The sequence below is a fragment of the Miscanthus floridulus genome, chromosome 16, assembly GCF_019320115.1.
Source record: "Miscanthus floridulus cultivar M001 chromosome 16, ASM1932011v1, whole genome shotgun sequence".
NCBI lineage: Eukaryota > Viridiplantae > Streptophyta > Magnoliopsida > Poales > Poaceae > Miscanthus > Miscanthus floridulus.
Window position 1 is genome coordinate 76115693 of NC_089595.1, and position 21452 is coordinate 76137144.

Sequence of the window (21452 nt, forward strand, 5' to 3'; positions counted from 1 at the left end):
TCGCGCTCCGTCCAACCCCGTCCGTCCCATGGCCAGGCCCGAAGACGACGACGACGAGGGCGACGGAGGAAAAGGCGAGCGAGCACGAAAAGCAGGAGGGCAACTCTCGTCTCGTCCCCAAAGCGCAGCGGCAGGCAGGGGGCGTCGGCCCTCGGCAGATCCATCCAAACCTTCTCGCGAAACCCTCCAAAAGAAATAAACAAACAAAAGCCAGGCGAAGAGAGGGAGAAAGCAAGGAGGAGTTATTAGAGAGAGAGAGAGAGAAAAATATTTGGCAGCGGCTTGGGTAGAGAAGAGAGAGAAGTGGGGGGTTGGGCGCGTGTGGGCCCCGCACCCCCCCGCGGGTTTTACTTTTTGAGCCGCCCGGTTTTGTCGTCTCCTCCGTCCGTCCGCCCCCGCCCCCCGCTATTACCCCCCTCCCCTCTCCTTCCTGTTCCCCTCCATCTCCCCCTCGCCCCCTGTGCCCGCGTCCCTCACACACACGGACACACACACCACGCCTCGGCTCCCTCCTCGTACTGCCGCCGCCCGCCCGCTGCTCGTTCCCCTGCTTGGCTCGTCGAGCCCAGAGGTCGGTGCCGGCGGGGATTTGTATTGGAGGAGCCGAGGAGGGTGCTTGGCCGCGAGGAGATCGGGGACGCGGGAGGGTGGCCGCGCTCGAGCCGGGCTCGGTTCAGCGGGATCACTTGGCGTGTCCGGTCCTCCGGGGGCCATGCCGTGAGCAAAAGCCAGGCTTTGTTGCCCCGGGGGAGAGATCTTGCACTTGCAGCAGTGAAGCCGGCGGTGCGGTCCCAAGCCGAGCGGCGCCCGCCCACCGCCATGGCCGGCAGCGACGAGGTCAACCGCAACGAGTGCAAGGTGCGACGCGGCTCCCGTTGCTTCCTTCCTTGGCCTTCCTTGTACTAGTACTAGTTTCGTCGCGCGGGCATGCGGCCCGGCGTCCTTGCGTCCGGCTCCCGGCCCTCGGTTGCGCGTTTCGGGGGGCGGGTGCGCCAGGGCCGCGGCTCCCGATTTGTGCCGCCCGCCGCGCTTTATGATTCGGTGGGACGGTGGTGGATTGGGGCCAGCGCTGGCCGGTGATTTCCCGGCCAATCGCTGCCTTTCTTTCCCCTTTGGGCTCAACCCCAATTTTATCCTCTTCGCCCTTGCCCCCGTTGTTTTTGGAGTTTGGGAGGGAGTGGCGAGGGATGCCACGGAAATGGCTACCCAACAAGAGGGAAGCGACCAAATCATGCCAAAGCTTCCATCTTTTCGGGCAAGCCGAGGCCAAAGATCGCCGCTCGCATTGCCCTTCTCACCCATGCGAGGAAACTGCAAAGGAATACTAGCCGAATAGCCGAATAGGAGGGGGGCGCTGCAACTGCCATGTGTTTGTGTTTGTGATGAGGAGCCTGAAACTGTTGCTGCTGTTGATGTTGGTTTCTTGTTGTGCAGGGGGCGGTGCCGATCCACACATGGGTGCTCATCTCCAACTTCAAGCTGGCCTACAACATGCTCCGGCGGGCCGACGGCACCTTCGACCGCGACCTCGCCGAGTTCCTCGACCGCCGGGTGCCCCCCGACGCGCGGGCCCCGGAGGGGGTCTCCTCGTTCGACCACGTCATCGACACGTCCACCGGCCTGGAGGTCCGCATCTACCGCGCCGCCGCCGCTAACAACGCGGGCGCGGCCGCGGTCACCCTGCCCATCCTGGACTTCCTCGCCGGCACGCCGTCGCCCGACCCGTTCCCAGTCATCCTCTTCTTCCACGGCGGCAGCTTCGCCCACTCGTCCTCCGGCACGGCCATCTACGACAACCTGTGCCGCCGGTTCGTGAAGCTGAGCAAGGGCGTCGTGGTGTCCGTCAACTACCGGCGCGCCCCCGAGCACCGGTACCCGTGCGCCTACGAAGACGGCTGGACCGCGCTCAAGTGGGCCATGTCGCAGCCCTTCCTCCGCAGCGGCGGGGACGCCCGCCCCCGCGTCTTCCTCTCGGGCGACAGCTCCGGCGGCAACATCGCCCACCACGTGGCCGTCCGCGCCGCCGACGCCGGCATCAGCATCTGCGGCAACATCCTGCTCAACGCCATGTTCGGCGGCACTGAGCGCACCGAGTCCGAGCGGCGGCTGGACGGCAAGTACTTCGTCACGCTCCAGGACAGGGACTGGTACTGGAAGGCGTACCTGCCCGAGGACGCCGACCGGGACCACCCGGCGTGCAACCCGTTCGGGCCGAACGGGCGGCGGCTCAGGGGGTTACCCTTCACCAAGAGCCTCATTATCGTGTCGGGCCTGGACCTCACCTGCGATCGGCAGCTGGCGTACGCCGAGGGCCTCCAGGAAGATGGCCACCATGTCAAGCTCGTGTACCGTGAGAAGGCCACCATTGGTTTCTACCTGCTGTCCAACACGGACCACTACCACGAGGTCATGGAGGAGATCGCCGACTTCCTCAGGGCTAACCTCTAGTACATACATCACAGCTGCCTGCTGATCATAAGACTCATCGAGGTCGTCTCGACACAAACTTCAACTTGTTATAGCAAGAAGATGGTAAGCCTGACTTATAGTTGTACCGATCTGCTCTCCTCCTTATACTACTGCTGGTGCTGGTGCTTGGGGGTCATCTGAATTCCGGCGATGACGGCAAGGCTTTGCTGCTGTCCATGGCAAGTGGTGCACTCAAAAGGACAGCCAACTCCATATTAAACTCTAGGACTTTTTGTTTCGTCGTCAGTCGGGTGAAGTCGTTCGTTCTGCTGATCACAAAGCTTGGAGATCCTTGATGATCTGCGTCCTGGTTGATGGAGAGAAGCCTATTATTTCGCCTTCAATCACCCTCCCTCCCCGGAGGGAATTCATCATCTAACATTCTGTGTACAGTGGTGGACTGATGGACCAACAAGGAGGTGGACGGCCTTTTTGTTGCTGTGTTTGATGTATTACTAGTAGTTTCTCATCTTTCTGGATTGGATGCTGCCTACTCCTGTATTATCTATCAACCTACCCATGTTTTGTGAAACATGTTTCCAATCGAGTACTACTAGACTAGTATAAAGTAGCAGAGGCATAAGAAATGTGCTACTACGTCTACTGCTTGCTGGTGTGGCCTTGGCCTGTCGTCTCCTTGCTTGTCCATCTCTGTATACAATGCTGAGCTACTGCTAATATGTTGTAATGCGTGTGTACTCCTACCTTGAATGCCTCTGGTTTTCTCCACGTGGGTGTCGGTGAATTGTGATGAAGATTGAAAGTCCAGGCCTGATTTCGGTGCTCTGGGGGGCTGATGACTGTGTCCTTGCACCCAAGCCATGTGTCATTCCTTTTGTATCCAACCTCCGACAGCCTAAAAACTCTGTAATCGCCTGTACTTAGTAAGGTGGTGGAAGGAAGGATTGCGATCCCAGCATAGGGGAGGGAGGGGAGAAGTGTACTACCAGAAGATCACGTCCCATGTCAGTGACATTTCCATGCTCCTTCCTTTTGCCGTAGGTGCATGGATCGTGTCGTTTCGTCCGTTTTCAGTAGTAGTTGGGGGATGGATTTGGCTCCAGTTTGTCTCGTCTCAATGCTCGATTCTCCTCCTGATCTCCCGGGCTGCTGCTGCTATGATTCCTGAATGTGACCTTGTTCTGAACTTCTGGTGTGCGCGTGGCATCCCCGGCACAGGGGCATGCTAGCTAATGGTATTTGTGTCACTCCTAAGTTACCCTAGATTTCCATCGATTGAAAAGCCGGCAGCAGGACGTCAGATTGGACGCAAACCACCGTATACGTAGAAGTATTAAGACGTGTCTGGAGCACGCACAGGTAACAGGACCATTACCCTTTTTAATTTGTACAGCCGGAGTGCCGGCACCACCTAACGTGCGTACTGTAGTAGTTTTATTATGCCCTCAGCTAATCATCATGGCCCTCCGCAATGCAAGCAAACAAATTTCACCACCCGCCGGGCGCCGGCCGGCTGTAAAGCAGGGAGAGGCCGGCCGGACCTCTGATCAAAAGGCCGAGACTTTCTCGTGCAACACCAGCACTTGCCAAAAGCCGCTCACGCTCACGGCCGGGAGAGCGCAGGCTGGCCGGCGCCGCGCGTGGAAAGGTCAGCAAAAAGACAAGCGGAGCCGAGCCGAGACCCGTCCAGTGCCAGTCGGCACGGGACGGCCGACCGGCCGGCTCGCATTTCTATCTCATCGCTAGCGGTAGCAGTATCCGCCGCCGCCGGTCTGTGCGCGTAAAGTCAAAAATATTCTTCCTGTTCGCTTGAGCTTAGTGCATGTTTAGTTGTCAAAATTTTGCAAAATTTTTCAAGATTTTTCATCACATCAAATCTTTGGACTCATATATGAAGCATTAAATATAAATAAAAAATAAAACTAATTACACAGTTTAGACGAAATTCACGAGACGAATCTTTTAAGCCTAATTAGACTATGATTGGACACTAACTGCTAAATAACAACGAAAGTGCTATAGTACCATTTCCCAAAAAAAAATCGCCAACTAAACCAGGCCTTACAACTCCAGCATGTTCGTTGGCTGTGGTTTGTCGTAAACGAGCGTAAATTTCCAGCCGGAATAATATTTTTCTCTCGTACAAACCAGCCAACAATACTTCTTCACGAACCAGCCAACCGAATAGACCGTACATTTCATAAATAATATTTTTTTTCTCACGAGCATAAGAATCAGCGTAAGCCAAAGTTGTGCGTCAGCGAACAGGATGCCGCTGGCCGCTGCCACATCAAACAAAGAGAAGAGGTCTTGGTGTTCAGGAGCTTGGTCACCGGTTGCTCCATTCTTAAGCGCCCGCCCCTCGTCTCTTTTCTCGGTTTCTTTTGCTGTCCGACTCCAGTCCAGTGCTGTCGCCACCAGCCTGCTGTCATTTCTATATCTCTCGGCCGTAATGTTGTCCTAATTTTTCTACGTACTAGGTTCGTGGTTACGGCTTATAGGGAAATTGTAAATTTGGAAGTCGCGTGCCGCGTCAAAATTGGCATAACTCTGAACTTGTGTTTGGTTTTGGGTAGAGTGGGATGGAATAGGGACATCCTTGTTTGGGACAAGCAGACTACTAGCCATTGTGAAGGAGGTCCTGATTGACAAGCTGTTAAATCAGCATCACGATCGCAAACGGTCAGCGATGAGCTCCACACGTCAGGTATTTGCATGATTTTAATTTGCAATATGAATCACGGTTAATGGTAACACAACCAAAATTGAAGTACTACTTCCGAAAATTAGCATATGCATATATAACAAAATGAAGTAGTAGTGGAATGAATAAAATAAACCACAAAAAAATGGTTAGAAGATTTACCTGCAGCGGCTTGACACAGTGACATCAATTCAATCAATCTATAAAAGTACCTCCATGTATCCTATTCGATCAAAGGATTATTGTTTTCTCAATCACGGGTGCACACTAGTGGCACTTAGATAAGACCAAACTACTCAAGACCTCCCCTTATAGTGGTTTCTAGCGTGCCATCCTTTCACAGGAGGGGCTAGAGCATCTCGAAAGAGTATCCTATTTTTTCTTTCTAAAAACATGGTGTTTTTTTACTCCTAAAAAAATATTATGAGAAATAAAGAAGGCTATCTCCTAGGCTTTCTAATATTCCACTTCCAAAAAATCTAAATTTGGCCGGTCTCAGGATTTATGATGTTTTACATAAGAAACCCTAAATTTATTTCTATATCCATTTAAGCCCTCCCACTAGATCTTTCTCTCACGATTTTCTCACCTGGAATCATGTCATTCTCTCCTTTTCTTTTCACACTCCCTTCTTCTTCTCAGGCTCGTGACAAGCACGCGCGGACGCAGGAGCCACCGCCTTGGCCACAGGCTTGACGAGCAGGACGGAAACGGCGTGCACGAAGGCCTGCCACTTGCACCCGTCATGCTATTGCTCGTCAGTCGGTCGCCAGGCACAGGCCGCCAGAGCCCCGTAGCCGGTCGCCAGGCACAGGCCGCCGCCCGCCATTGTCAAGCTGCCTCGCCCAGCAATGATCGGCTTCTCTACACGAGGGCAGCAGATGGCGCGAAGAGGAGACCGCGCGAGAAAATGACTGCGCGACGCACGGGCGATGGGGAAGGGCGGATACGTGCGATGCCCACCCGCGTATCTTTACGCGCCTGGGGCCTATTTTTTTCAAGTGTGAAGTGTTAAAAGATTAGGAGGTCAGTTTAGGAGTTATTGGAGAAGAATTTTTTTCATTCTTTTCAAAAAACCAAGGATTGAGAAGGATTATTACGTACTCTTGGAGATGCTCTTATATAATATATAGGTCATAGAATTCTCTACCTCCGTATCGATTAATAATATGATACTAAATGATGTTGCACCTTACACTTTTACTCACTAGAAAGCACAAGTAAGAGTATGTTTGGAACTTAGGAATTTCACAGAAATCATGCAGGAATTTTACATAAACCAGTTTAATTTCAAAGAAAAAATACAGAAATAGAAAAAATTTTCGCCAAACATACCCTAAAAGAACCTTTCAGCATTATTTAAATTTCTGCATTTTACACAAACCTAATGGTCCGTCCGGCCCATGCGCATCATATAATTCACGGATTGACTAATGCACTGTTAAATCACCGGTCCGATCGCAAACAATCGGTAATGAGCATAGGAGTACGTCGTCCTGATGCAAAATCGTGCTTTTTCGAGGGGGCACGGCACGGCAGGAGGATGGGCTCTCCGGGCAGTACGGCCCCAAATAGTGCGGGAACAGTGCGCAACGTGTCACATTGGCGCGGCGTAATTATATGCGCGCCCCAAGGAAGGTACCGGACCGGAGCGGCTAGACGCCTAGTACTGTAGACCACTAGACCTTTCAACCTTTCCGCGAGCCGACGGGACGACGACGACGATCCACGGCCCGGGCGAGAAAAAATCCCAAGGCCGTCCGTCCAGCCGAGAGTTCCCAGATTTTTTTTTCAAGATTCTCCAGTCATATCAAATCTTTGATGCATGTATAAAACATTAAATATAAATAAAAAATAAAACTAATTATATAATTTAAACGAAATTTACGAGACGAATCTTTTAAGTTTAATTAGATTATGATTAGACACTAATTATTAAATAACAACAAAAGTGCTACGATACTATTTTACCAAAAATTAGGAGGCGCCCGGACTGGCATGGCACTGGCATCACACGTGTTAAACGATGTGTCCGGAGCCCGGCCGGCGGACCTAACGCCCAAGCTCATTTAATCCGGTGCGCGTACGTACGCTGCCGAAAGGCACCTTTGCCTTGATTGAATTTGAAAGGGTGACGGCGACGGCAAGGCCTCCCCGGGACTCGACGACAGGCCGAGAAGCGGACAGGCAGGCGTACGGAGCCGGTAAGCGGTGAGCCAAACGTTTCGTCTACTACTACCACCACCACCTCTAAAATAGCAACGGGGATGTACCGGCCAGTATTGTCAAAACGTCCTCTTCCTCCGCTAGATAAAATACATCTCGTCCCTGTCGCGGGTATAGGTTTTTGTCCATCCCCATCCCTGATCGGATAATAGATATCCGATGGGTACAGCATACCCGATAATCGGAGACGCTTAGGCTCGCAGCTTTCTTCTTCATGGTCAAGCTTTCCTTGGTTGCCTCGAGCCGTGCTGGGTGAAGGGCAGAGGCTGGAGAGACTAGAACAGAGTGAGGGGCAAGCACGACGTCGGTCTCCTCGAGCCGCGCTGCCCGAGCGGGGCTAGGCGAATGACAGAGACTGGATCTGAGCGAGAGAGGGTGAAGTGCAGAGACTGTGGGAGCGAGGGGCACGTCGTCGGCCTCCTCGAGTCGGGACATGAGTGAGCTGCCGGTCCCAGGATTTTAAGGGTTATTTGGCAATTTCGTCGTAACGGTCTCTCTTAATTACGTATAAAATCTTATAATATATAGGCGCTAATTTTACTTGTAAAACGAAAGCAAATTCAATAACATATTTTTAATTTAACATGTCTGATAATTATCAAGGAACAATATAGATTAAGCAATATATTTATAGATGTATGATAATTATCGAGGAACAATGTAAATTAAAAAACAATATATTCGTTTTCTTTTCTCACTCATGACAAATATTTCTTAGGTAACATTCTAAAATTCTAACACCTAAATTAGAAGAAAAATATGACTATATGGATATAAAGTACTAGAAGTCTAGAATACTATATAAATAATTAATTTGGATTAAAAATAAAAAGGAAAAAAATACTTTGGGCCTAAACAATTGATCGGTAATCACAATTCATAAGAAGCTAAGAATCAAGATGTCGTCGTCGTGGAACCCTGCCTGGTCGTCGTTCTCGTGCGTCGTGTCCGTGTCTCCGGTAGTCTAGCTCTTCGCGGCGGCGCGGCTCGTCAACTCCGCGTGTGTAAGACGCACGTTGCGAACTCACAATCAGAATATACTGTGTGCAGCGTGACTCCTCGCCTCCTCTCTACCCAAGGGCCGTGAGAAAAGAAAACTAGGAAAGAAATATCGATGTTGTCTTTTTGGACCGTCTGGCCAGTTCTATGTCTCTTTTCTCATTAGTTTGCTAATGCCTAATGGACTATAAGACCTGAGGGTTTGTATAGCTGAGTTTGGGCTCCTCCTCCGTTTAGGTCCTCGGCCGTCGCACCTCATGCCCTACCCCTAGGGCCGGCAATGTGAGCAAGCCCGGGCGAAGGACAGAGATGCGGCGTCGGCCTCCTTGAGTCAGAACTGAGGGAGCGAGCGGAACTCATGGGCACACGGCAACGCGAGAAGGTTTGCTGGCGTCTGAGACGGCGAGGAGAAATTGAGGTAGGGTTCCAGGGACCATATATATACTCCCGGGAATAGTTACTCCCATAATCAATAAATCACGTTGTGTATACATACATACTTATTTATCAGTTTAAGTACGTTGACATACTAATATTAATATACTCCAGTTCTTTACTATGTGAAAAAAATTCAAAAGAACACATATTTTTTAATATATTATATAATACTATGATAGTAACATATAAAATAAGTACACCCATATACTCTAAGTATACATACATACTTGTCATACCCTACATGGTCTAGTATGATGATATACTCCATCTACATTTACTTCGTCGGGCCATATACACCCTATATATATATATATATATATATATATATATATATATATATATATATATATATATATATATATATATATATATATATATAGCTGACTACAAAATAATTTATTCTGTAGCCTCTTTGAGTTACGATAATTACTATGTTAATTTACGAGATTATAGTAACTCCTTACTAAGTGGTTTACTATAATGTTATGATAAATATCCCCATATGTTATAGTAACCCAACTATCGTAAATATATATTGACATTATCGTAAATTAGTATATAAAATTATCGTAAATGGAGGTGGCTATGGAATAACTTATTTTATAGCTGGCTACTGAATATACTCTCCTTATATATATATATATATATATATATATATATATATATATATATATATATATATATATATATATATATATATATATATATATATAACATCGGACCAAAGACTATAACACCATCAGTGTTATATTGTACAGACTTTTGCTAAAACACTGCATGGTCATCATGTTTATGTGTAAATGTGTGTAATATAGGGTGCAAAGCAATGAACGTAACTTGAAACGTTCATCGGAAATGGGAAACGGATGTTATATTTCATGTCGCATTGTATCGCTTAGGGTTTAAATAAATTTTTATTAAACAAAAACACTATAGAATGCATATACGACACTTTAATAAAGTTTGTAGTATAAGCTTCGTAGGTGGTGATGAAATACTGGGGGTAGCGAAAGAAATTCACTAGCTAACGTACTGAATAGCTGGGAAATCGAATTCGACGTGAATCTGATCGAGAGGTAGTCGATTTTCCTAAGTTAGAAAACGCTTGGACGAAGCTAAGTTTCCCTGCCACCGCCTTTGCGTCCGCCTGGCCGCTTTACCTCCGCCGCTGTCATCGCGGGCCCGGTGCCCTGGTCGGTCCGCTGCCATCGTCGCCGGCACGCGCGCGTGCCTCTGCATCGCGTTGTCACCTCGCATGCGCTCACGTTAGTTGCATCACGACGTCCCTGCCGCTGTTGCGCGTGCCCGCTGCGCCGTCATGTGGCATGACCACCGTCGTCTTGCGAGTCAAGGCGCTACAGTCGCACGTTGTGGTGCCGGTCTCGTACGAGCATGTGGAGCCCTCACCCGTCGCACTGCCATCCTCCCCCATTTAGTGACTGTGCCATGCCATGCTCCTATCGTAGTCGCCTTGAATGGCGTCACGCCGACCGCCCGAGCCGCGCCAAGGCCAACCCGCTTAGCTTGGCCCCATCCGTGTAATTGCGCACGCTAGGAGCTTGATTTGGAGCATAGCTTCGCGCCAAGCTTGCCACTGCTGCTGTTGTACGGTGTCTGTCTTCAATTTTAGTTTTCCCCTACTATCGATCCCCCTTAAGACCAAACGGCGTCGTCCACCCAATTGGCCTCGCTCCGTCCACCTCCGTCCAATTAACTGTGCACCCAACTAGCTCTGGTAGTTAGTTCGCGGTTGGAGTCGACCCGACGAGCTTTCATCGCCTAGTAAGGTAACACGGGGCATTTTCCTCGCGACGGTCCGCCATGGCCGTCGAGGCGGGTGCTTGGCCAGGGCATCGCTCTGTGCTCCATTGTCTCAATTGAGCAGTGCTTTTGCGTCTCCTTGACTTGGTTGCCTCGCCCGTGTAGCAGTTTCATTGATGGAGAAGCAGGTCACCGGGGACGCTATCGCCGCACTTGCCGTGAACCAGAACAACCCCGCGCTCATGGCCAACCACCTTGCCGAACCTCGTGACTTCGTCCAAGCCGTCCTGCACGTCTCTAGTGAGGCCCTCCTGCTCCTAGGGTAGATGGTTGAGTCGGTTAGGGCCGAGGCTCGCCGGGGCACGTGGCCGCCTCCGGCGGATGTGGGGTAGATGTTGTGTCCGTGGCTGACTCATTTGGGAGTAGAATGGGTATGTCTAGGACCTCTCAAATGTTATCAGTACTCTAGGCATGGAGGCTAGGTAGTGAGGGTAGCGCTAGGCTAGACGTTTTCGTCGACGTCAATGTCACCGTGGCCAAACCCCTCCGTGGTGCATGGCCACGCCTCTGTGCGGCACCAATCGTGGTGTTTTATAGCCCTATCAACTGCGCTTGGGATGAGAAGTGTCAGGGTGGTGATGTTTGTTGCCGTGGAGGCCCGTGCTCGCCGGCGTTTGGCCAGAGATGTCGCGGCCTCTATTAAGTTATGTCCAAGGACTTTGAAATGGAAATTCGAAGCAAGTTGGGGGGTTAGTGAGAGCGTCCGAGAGAGAGGGAAATAGTGGAAAGGACTATGGGTCCATCTTGTTGAAAGCCGAGGTCTCTTTTGCATAATCGTCGGCGCGTGCGGGTCTCCCCTTCGTAGGCCACTGTCGCGCGTGGGGCGAGCCAGAGTGCAGCGCTTGCGCGCGCGCGAGGCACCGAAGTGGGCCGAGCCGCTCGCGTAGTGGACCGTGCGGGTGGATTCGGTTTTCCTTTTTCTAGTGAATTAATAAATGTTTATTCAATTTAGTTTTGAGCTGATCTTTGTAAAATTGTAGAAAAATTTGTAGGTATCCAAAAATAGTAAAATAAATTTTGTTAGGTTCACAAAAAATGCTATTTATCTGTTAGTGTAGTTAGTTTACAGTCATCTGTACTAATGATAGACTCATTAATTCATTTAGGAAATCTTAGTATTATTTAGCTTAGGAATTGTAGGAAATTTTGGTGGCAAATTGATGATAGATTTAGCCATAAAATTTTTACAGTAGGTACATTAGATTATTATGTACTCTCTATAATTTTTGTAGCTTTAGAATAGGAGGACAAATAGAGTAGCTAGTACTCCTTGTTTTATCATATATAGAGTAAATCGATGTTAAGAATAAGAATGCCTTTAGTTGCTAAGTTAATGTATGAAATGTCTCTTACCTGTTTAGTGGAAATGATAAGTAACGTAACATCTTAGTCGGTAGAGCTAGTTTAGTAGCTTGATAGATGTATTTTATTTTAAGAGTTGATGTTGCCGTACTATTAAGTGTTGTATCATCATTTCATGCATGTAGATCACGAGTTGGTAGAGTTCGTGCCTGCGGACGAACAGGACTACGAGGAGATTATTGAGGAGTATGAGGAGGAGATCCTCATACAGGAGGGAGCCACGGAGCCGTCCGGTGCTGACTTTGTTGACACACCGCATGCCCATGGCAAGCCCCGGTGCATAACCCTTATTTTGAAAGATCACTGAATATATATATGATGTGCATTTACGTATAGGCATTTTATAGAAACTACATGCATAGATATATCTACCTATGAGTCCAACTAGTATAGGTCGAGTAGCTGCTATGCTCAGGATTTTGGTAGCGTGAGTAACCTGTCGTTAGTCACAATAGGTGATAATTATGATCACTTATGATAAAATGGTGGAAAGGAAAATGGTGACCGGGCAGGGATATGGTTTGGGTACGGGTGGCTGTAAGAGGTTGTGTCCTGCGGCCAACAGGGTATAGCTTGGTTATACTTTTTCCCTGTCTGTGTTGGTTAAGGACCGGTCGTTGCATTAGACTCTGGCAAGTCACAGATTTATTATCCCGAGCACATACTTGGGTATGGGCGCAGGAAAGACTTGTTGCTCTCTTGTCGTGGGTTTCGGTTCTTTCTGAAACGACTGATTGGAGACGGGAATAGTGGAAGTCCTTGCACCGCACTAAGTCCGGGACTCAGGAGCAGGGGCTTGGAGTCCAAGTTTGGACGGAGACCTAGACCCCACGATAGGAGCGTGATGGGTTGATCCTACTTGTGCCTGGGGTACAAGCAGGGCGTGTGTTTTCAGAGTACCCAGCTGGGCACATTGATTCGTGAATTATCGGGCAATCCGGTACGGCTAGTCTAAACTCTAGCATCGTAGTAAGAACTGAAGGATGAACGGTGATGAAATGGAAATATTTGCTCAACCCTTGCTTCAAAATAGAACAGGTGCTTACATAGAATGGCTAGATAATCAATTAATCATGACCGCTAATATTAACTTACATAAGGATTCACTATTAGTATTGCTTTCTGCAAAAAGAAAATCAGCAAACCATAAAGCTTATCATATCACTTGAAGTTGGGAAATTATTCCCACCTGTCGGATAAGTCTTGCGAGTATATTGTGTACTTAGGGTTTATTTACCCCTGTTGTAGGTACTAATTGAGGAGTAGCTGTTGTGTGAATGATTCTTCTGGTGGGCATAGACGGATCCTTGCTTCTTATCGATAGATGTTTTTGAGTTTTATTTTTTATTTCTGCTGTTTAATATTCTAGACTCTGAATTTGGTACTGTAATAATATATTTTCAAGAACTCTAGATGTATGAAATGGATTAAGTATTGTAACTCGTTCTCATTATTGGATCCTTGGGGAAAATATGGATCTTTCAGGCTCTCCCTTGGGGTGTGCCCGACGGAACTCACCCGCTGTAGCTCGCTTTCGGGGTGCTTAGTGTCTGGTGGAAGACGAGCGCCTCCGTAAGCATGTTATTTCGAGCGGTTCTGCCACAGTTGGTACCAGAGCCAATAATGAGTCTACGAGTTTCATCACTCTTTTCCAAAACTTAAAATTTGACCAACAAAAGTTTTGCGAAAAGTAGGATGCGATAAAATTATGTAAATAAGTATAAGCCCTAGCAATATGGTCTATCTAGGATAGCGGCACTAGTTTTATCTAATCAATTTTTTGCAGGTACACTAACTTACATTGCGTAAGAAATCGCTTAGCATACAAAAAGTGAGTGTGCGATGTGCCAGAATTTTGCGAATGCCACTATATTCTGGCTCAAGTGAGCGTACAGGCCGACGCATGCATCAGGATAATAGGATCTTGCTTAAACTAAATTCCCCCTACACGTATAAATTGGATTAGTAAATTGATAGGATAAATTAAAAGAATGCTTTAATAAACGTCTTATCATTTCTCTAATCCCTTGTTTCTGATCTGGAGGGTTGTCCTAAGTGGTTGGTTCCTATCTATTTTTAGATGAACCCGAGGTCTGGTCACGGGAGCACCAGTGTCGAAGCGGGCCACGGTCTTGGTGAAGGCCAAGGTGAAAGTGGCCGGGGCAATGAGCACGGCAACGGGGAGAGCCATTAGGCTCCACTTCTAGCTCCTCCTCCTCCACCACCACCACCTCCAATGACTCACACGGAGATGATAGCGGAGATGTTGGCTGCTCATCGCAAGTCCCCTCGTTGAAAGGTGCTTGTGTGATTTTGGTAATTGAGTGACAACCTAGGTGGACTAATTGTGTTTATGTGAGATACTTAGGTGATTAGTCCACAAGTTCATATGTGTGAGCAACATATGCCATGAAGGTGAAAATGGCTTGGAGATGTTGCAAAGCTCACACATGTGATGATGAAGGAGCTCATTGCACATGAGACATGACATTGAGTCATGTGATCAAGGTGGAGAAGATCAAGACAAGACTTGGCTTGATGGACCGGTTGCAAGCATGAAGGGCAAGTCAGAGGCTTTGGAACGATGGACCGCGTGGCGGTGAAGCTTGAGTAAGACTTGGCGCCGATGGATGAAGGCAACTATGAAAAGCAAGTGAAGTGAAGATCGATGAACCAATATGATCACGTGATGATATGAAGTGGATCATATCATTGTTGATCATGTTGGTGCATGTGTTGCATCGACATTGGAGGAGATGGAATGAAATGCGCAAGGCAAAGGTATAACCTAGGGCATTTTATTTCACCGGTCATAGGTGTGTAGAGAAGTTTATGACTAGGTTTAGGATAGATGGTCGTACTATCAAGAGGGGCAAACTTGTTTGCATTTCGGTCATCTAGTGCCACTTGAGTGATCTAACTTTGCATCGTTGCTAGGATTGAGTGGCCTGACAAGTTGAGTGGCTAATCCTTTGAAAAATGATTGTGAAAATGCTAACACACATACACATGGTGGTGTACACTTGGTGGTGTTGGCACATTTATAAAGGAGATGAAGTTGGAGTTGATGTGGATCAACTCGACGATGGAACGGAGGTGTGAAGAGTTCAAAACTCCACCGGTGGAGTGTCCGCCTGTAGAGTGCGGATAGTCTGACGGTGCCACCGGTGCCCTATTTAGAGATGATAGGGTCTCACAGAGTGGACCGGACGCTGGTCACGTGGTGACCAGACGCTGGGGTCCTATGTCCGGTTAGTGGCAGCAGAGAGCATGCAGGCATCGGTCTTCGACCGGACGCTGGCGCTGGAAGTGACAGGACACTGGCGGGGTGCGTCTGATCAGGCTAACATATGATGATGTAGGTGACACAGAAAATTTGGAGAAGGATAGGACACTGACGCTGTGTCTGATCGTGACCGACCGAACGCGTCCGGTCGTGACTGCTACCTTACTAGAAATGACCGAACGCTATGGTTGTTGCGTCCGGTCAGTTTGAGCCGCTGCGTCCGGTCTTCACTTGACCATTGAGATCAAGTGATTGAGGTTGAACAGAGGCGACATGTGGCGAGCATCCGTTGATCAGACACTGAGGTCATGCGTCCGGTCAATATGACCGATGCGTCCGGTCAACCCAAAAAATGCCTAGTGAAGGGGTAACGGTTGTTTTAGCCCATGGGGCTATAAATAGAAGGGGTCTCGGCCTTGGGCTAGCAGCTGAGCACACTAGAGCCTTGGTGGCTTGTGTTGTAGTGCTTGGAAGCCCTCCATCTCACATATGCTTGATAGTGATCATCTAATTGTGTGAGAGAGCGATTCTAGTGCGATTGCAGTGTGAGGTTGCATCGAGTGACACTAGGTGATTGAGTTGCAAGTCGGTGGTGCTTGTTACTCTTGGAGGTTGCGACCTCCTAGACTGCTCGGTGGTGGTCTCCATTGAAGCCCGCAAGAAGCTTGTGCGGTGCTCCAGAGAAGAGCTTTGTGAGGGGCATTGTGCTCACCCGCGGGAGCCACGAAGAGCAACTCTAGTTGAGCATGTCATTGAGCTACCCTCACTTTCGGGGTAGGTTCTTACAGTGCCCGACGTGCGGGCTTGGTGGGTGATGCTAATTAGTCGTCGAACCACCAAGTGAGCGGTCGACACAACAGGGACTAGCGTGTTGGAAAATATGTGAACCTCGGGAGAAAAATCACCGTGTCAACCATGTTCTTCCCATTGGTTTGCATCCTCGTTACACAAGATTATAATTACTTTTATATACATTATGCTTGTGTAGTTGCTCTTGTAATTAGTTAGCTTGTGTAGCTTACTAGTTACCTTCTTGCTTGTGTAGCATAGAAGTAGCTCCCTTGCGTGGCTAATTTGGTTTGTGTGACCTTGTTAAGTCACATTGCTTAGTTTGTGTAGCTAAGTAATTGCGCTCCCTAATTTAGCATGGGTTGCCTTGTTATTGAGCATTGCTAGTAAGCTTAGATAGCTTTGTGCTTTTGTTTACTAGGTTGTATAGGAGCTCCCTTGTTGCTTAAAGTACTAGTGACATAGGTTTGTGTGACCTTGCTTCTAGAATTGGTTATGTGAGCTCTAGCTAGTCCGGCACTTTTGTTGCTTAATTAGTATCTTTAGAAGGTGCTAGAGAACATAGATAGAGGGGTGTAGTCTTGGCTAGACCGATAGTTTTAATTCCACACTTGTTTCGGTTAGTCGACATGGTTAATTTTAGAAAGGACTATTCACCCCCCTCTAGTCTGCCATCTCAACCCTACACCCGTGCCATGGAGCTGCTGGCATAGGCTATTGGTGGCTTCGCTCATGGAGGCCACGGGGGCAATGGTGGGAACGGGGGTGGTGCCCACAGTCCTAAGGGACCTTGCTCTTATCAGGATTTCTTAAAGACGCACCCACCCATGTTCACACCGATGGCTGAGCCCCTGGATGTGGAGCATTAGCTTCGCATTCTGGAGCAAAAGTTTCTGCTGCTCACCATCACTGAGGAGCAGAAGGTGTGCTTTGCAGCGCAACAGCTATTGGGGTCCACAAGTGCATGGTGGGATACATTCAATGCCATGCAGCAGGCGGATCATCAGGTGACCTGGCAGGAGTTCACTGTAGCCTTCAGAGAGTATTATATTCATGCTGGTGTTCTCAATAGGAAGTTGACAGAGTTTCTGGACCTTTGACAAGGGAGTATGACCGTGATGGACTATGTCAACAAGTTCAATCACTTGTCGCAGTATGCTGGGACTCATGTTGATACAGATGAGAAGAAGTGGGACCGCTTTTATCGTGGCCTCTCTTGCAGCCTACAGAAGGAGTTATATATCGAGAACTATTAGACCTTTGGGGCGATGATGAATGGTGCCATTGCAATGGAGGGCTTGCAGTGTGACTCTCAGGCAGAATGGAAGTGCAAGCGGGTGGCTACTAGGTCTTCTAGTCATCCCCATGCCTAGAAAGTATAGGTTATCAGGTGGGTGCCCTATCAATCTTCGGGCGAGCATTCGTTTCTATAGCCTCAGCAGACTTTTCAGGAACCTTCCACTTAGTATCATGCACCTACTCAGTAGGTGCAACATCAGTAGCCTTAGGGACAGCAGGTCCTACCTCATCAAGGACTAGGGAACAAGCCTGGTGCTTGTTTCAAATGTGGCAAGGAAGGCCACTATGTCTAAGAGTGTCTGCAAAACCAGCCAGCCCAGTCTGGTTAGCCATCAGCTAACTCCAGGCTAATCAAGCGGACAGTGATCAAGAAGAAAGTGCCAGTCAACCGATCTGGTCAGGTTAATTTCATGGAGGCTAAGGAAATATTGCAAAATGAACCGGTGATGGCTAGTATGTTCACCATTGATTCCCATCCAGCTTATGAGTTGTTTGATTCTAGTGCATCACATTCATTCATGAGCATAGGATTTGCACACCGGCATAATATACCTCTTATGGCTATACCTTTTGTCTATAGACTCAGTACTCTGGGTACGCAGATGTGCGTTAACACTCGGACTGACACAGTGAGCTTAGTATTAGCCACTCACACTTACCGTCTCTAGTTCATGGTGCTACCTGGGCAAGGCATTGATGCAATTCTGTTAATGAACTGGTTGTGGGTATATGGGATAGTCTCGGATCTGAAGCAGAGAGTTGTCGAGTTACAGCTTCCTTCTTCTGAGGATAGGATGTCTCTTCTTGTACCCTCAGATCTAGTCTTATCTATTGCTGCTCATGCTGAAGCCTTTCTTGATCTTACCTTTATTCCTGTGGTATGTGAGTTCCTGGATGTTTTTCTTGAAGATCTACCTGGGTTGCCACCGAACAGAGACGTGGAATTCTCTATTGAATTAGAGCTTGGCACTGCTCCTATCTCCCGATGTCCATACCGCATGCTCTGAAGGAATTGGCTAAAATGAAGAAGCAGTTGGAAGAGTTGTTGGAAAAGGGATTCATCCGTCCTAGCTCTTCACCATAGGGTTGTCTAGCCATTTTTCTGAAGAAGAAGGATGGCACTCTTTGGATGTGTGTGCATTGCCGCCCTCTCAATACGGTAACCATTAAGAACAAGTATTCTTTACCTTGTATAGATACTTTATTCGATCAACTAGCTGGTGCCAAAGTGTTCTCCAAGATTGATCTCCGTTCAGGCTATCATCGAATCAAGATTAGACCATAAGATATACCAAAGACAGCTTTTTCTACTAGGTATGGGTTGTACGAATACCTAGTCATGTCTTTTGGTCTCACCAACGCTCCTGCATTTTTCATGTACCTGATGAATTCAGTCTTTATGCCAGAGTTGGACAAATTTGTGGTGGTATTCATTGATGATATCTTGATATATTCTAAGAACAAGGAAGAGCATGCCCAACACCTCTGGATAGTACTAGCTTGATTGAGGGAACACAAGTTGTATGCTAAATTCATCAAGTGTGAATTCTGGTTAGATCCAGTGTCATTTTTGGGGCATGTTTTGACACCTGACGGTATTTCTGTAGACCCCAGCAAGGTGCAAGATATGCTAAATTGGAAGTCTCCTAAGTCAGTGCACTAGATTCGTCAGTTCCTTGGTCTTGCTGGGTATTATCGGCACTTCATTCTGGATTTCTCCAAGATAGCTCAGCCAATGACTAAGCTGCTCCAAAAAGAAGCTAAGTTTGACTGACATCCGACCTATGAAGAAGCCTTCTAAGCTTTGAAGACATTCTTGACCACTGCTCCTATCTTGGCCCAACCAGATATTGACAGACCTTTTGATGTATATTGTGATGCCTCGAAGACAGGGTTGGGATATGTGCTTATGCAGGAAGGGCATGTGATAGCTTATGCTTCACGCCAACTGAAAAAGCACGAAGTGAATTACTCTACCCATGATTTAGAGTTGGCTGTTGTGGTCCACGCTCTAAAGATTTGGAGGCATTATTTGTTGGGCAACAAAGTACACATTTTTTAGATCACAAGAGCCTCAAATATATTTTTACTCAGTCTGAGTTAAATATGAGGCAAATGAGATGGTTGGAATTGATCAAGGATTATAACTTGGAGATACATTATCACCCTAAAAAGGTTAACGTGGTAGCTGATGCCTTGAGCCAGAAGTCTTATCAAGTCAAAGAAACACCTTTGTCTCTCAACCATGTAGAGGTGCTGGCTCACATTACCTTAGTCTCAGAATTACTTGAGCAGATTATTATGGAGCAAAGGCGAGACACTTTAGAAATTCCTCACATCAAGAAATTGATTGCCGAAGGACGTGGTCCTTAGTTTAGTATTGATGAGTAAGGTGTAGTGAGGTACAAGGATAGATGGGTGGTTCCATCAAATGAGGAGCTGAGAAGGAAGATTTTGAATCAGGCTCATTATTCAAAGTTGTCTATCCATCCTAGCAGCAACAAGATGTACCATGATTTGTGCCACTTGTATTGGTGGTCCAACATGAAGAAGAACATCACCAAGTACGTCGTGGAGTGTGACACTTATGGGAGAGTTAAGGCGGACCACATGCGTACCCTAGGATATTTGCAGCCCTTGCCCATTCCTGTTTGGAAATGGGAAGACATTTCTATGTATTTCATTATGGGTTTACCCCGCACATCCAAGGGCTACGACTCTATTTAGGTCATTGTGAACCGTCTCACTAAGTCTGCTCATTTTCTTCCGGTGGACACTAAATATACAGCCAAGAAGTATGCCCATATATATTTTGACTGGGTTGTGACCCTACACGGAGTTCCCCTTACTATCATCTCGGATAGAGGGTCCGTTTTTGTCTCTCATTTCTGGGAGCAACTTCAGCAATGTCTTGGTACCCGTCTCCTCAGAAGCTCAGCCTATCATCCATAAACTGATGGCCAAACAGAAAGGGTGAACCGGATACTCGAGGACATGTTGAGAGCTTGTGCCATTTCTTTTCCTAAGAAGTGGGATGAATGCCTAAAGTTAGCTGAGTTTTCTTACAATAATAGCTATCAAGAGAGCATTCGTATGGCACCATTTGAAGCTCTATATGGAAAGAAATATAGGACACCACTTAACTAGGTTGAATTGGGAGACCATGGATACTTTGGGCCTGACTTCATCAAAGAAGCTTGTGAGCAAGTCAGCATTATTTAGAGTCATTTGAAGGCAGCTCAGAGCCGACAGAAAGCTTATGCGGACAAGCGAAGAAGGCCTTTGCAATTTGTAGTTGGGGATTACGTGTACCTTAAGGTGTCTCCTATGAGAGGGATGCATCGGTTTGGTGTCCATGGCAAGCTAGCTCCTCGATACGTGGGTCCTTACCAAATTTTGAAGCAGTGTAGCCCAGTTGCTTATGTCTCTAACTCCAGATATTTTATCGGCGGTACATGATGTGTTCCACGTATCTCAGTTGAAGAAATGTTTGCAGGTGCCTGATGAAGTTGTGGAAATTGAAGGGCTTCCCCTCCGGCCGGACTTGACGTATATTGAGCACCCTGTCAAAATTCAGGACGAAAAGGAAAGAGTGATAAGGAACAATGTGGTGAAGTTCTACAAGGTGTAGTGGCAAAACCACTCAGAGGATGAAGCAATGTGGGAACAAGAGAGCTATATATTGAAGCATTACCCCCATCTTCTCTCTGGTTCAAATAGGTAGTTATTTACGTTGAATGTAATTCTTACCTCTTTTCCCACACTAGACACATGAAATCTCGGGTCAAGATTTTGTTTTACGGGGCTAGATTTGTAACACCCTCGGTGTTACACTGTACAGTCTTTTGCTAAAACACTGCATGAGTGTCATATTTATGTGTAAATGTGTGTAATATAGGGTGCAAAGCAATGTACGTAACTTGAAACGTTCATCGGAAACGGGAAATAGATGTTATATTTCATGTCGCGTTGTATCGCTTAGGGTTTAAACAATTTTTTATTAAACAAAATACTATAGAATGCATATATGGCACTTTAATAAAGTTTATAGTGTAAGCATCGTAGGTGGCGATGAAATACTTGGGGTAGCGAAAGGAA

The 21452-nt window shown here is 47.5% G+C and overlaps 1 protein-coding gene across 1 annotated transcript; it reads left to right on the forward strand.

The window, feature by feature from the left end:
• The first annotated feature begins 498 nt into the window (after positions 1–498).
• Positions 499–3198, forward strand: LOC136510133 (gibberellin receptor GID1-like). The gene is made up of 2 exons (XM_066504698.1): positions 499–858; positions 1435–3198. The coding sequence occupies exons 1-2, from the start codon at positions 820–822 to the stop codon at positions 2446–2448; spliced, it is 1053 nt and encodes a 350-aa protein (XP_066360795.1). The 5' UTR covers positions 499–819; the 3' UTR covers positions 2449–3198.
• The last annotated feature ends 18254 nt before the right edge of the window (positions 3199–21452 follow it).

Bases quoted from the DNA above. Each gene is read 5' to 3' on its own strand.
- LOC136510133 (XM_066504698.1), top strand. From the start codon at position 820: ATGGCCGGCAGCGACGAGGTCAACCGCAACGAGTGCAAG. The intron at 859-1,434 runs GTGCGACGCGGC...CTTGTTGTGCAG, and splicing joins TCAACCGCAACGAGTGCAAG to GGGGCGGTGCCGATCCACAC.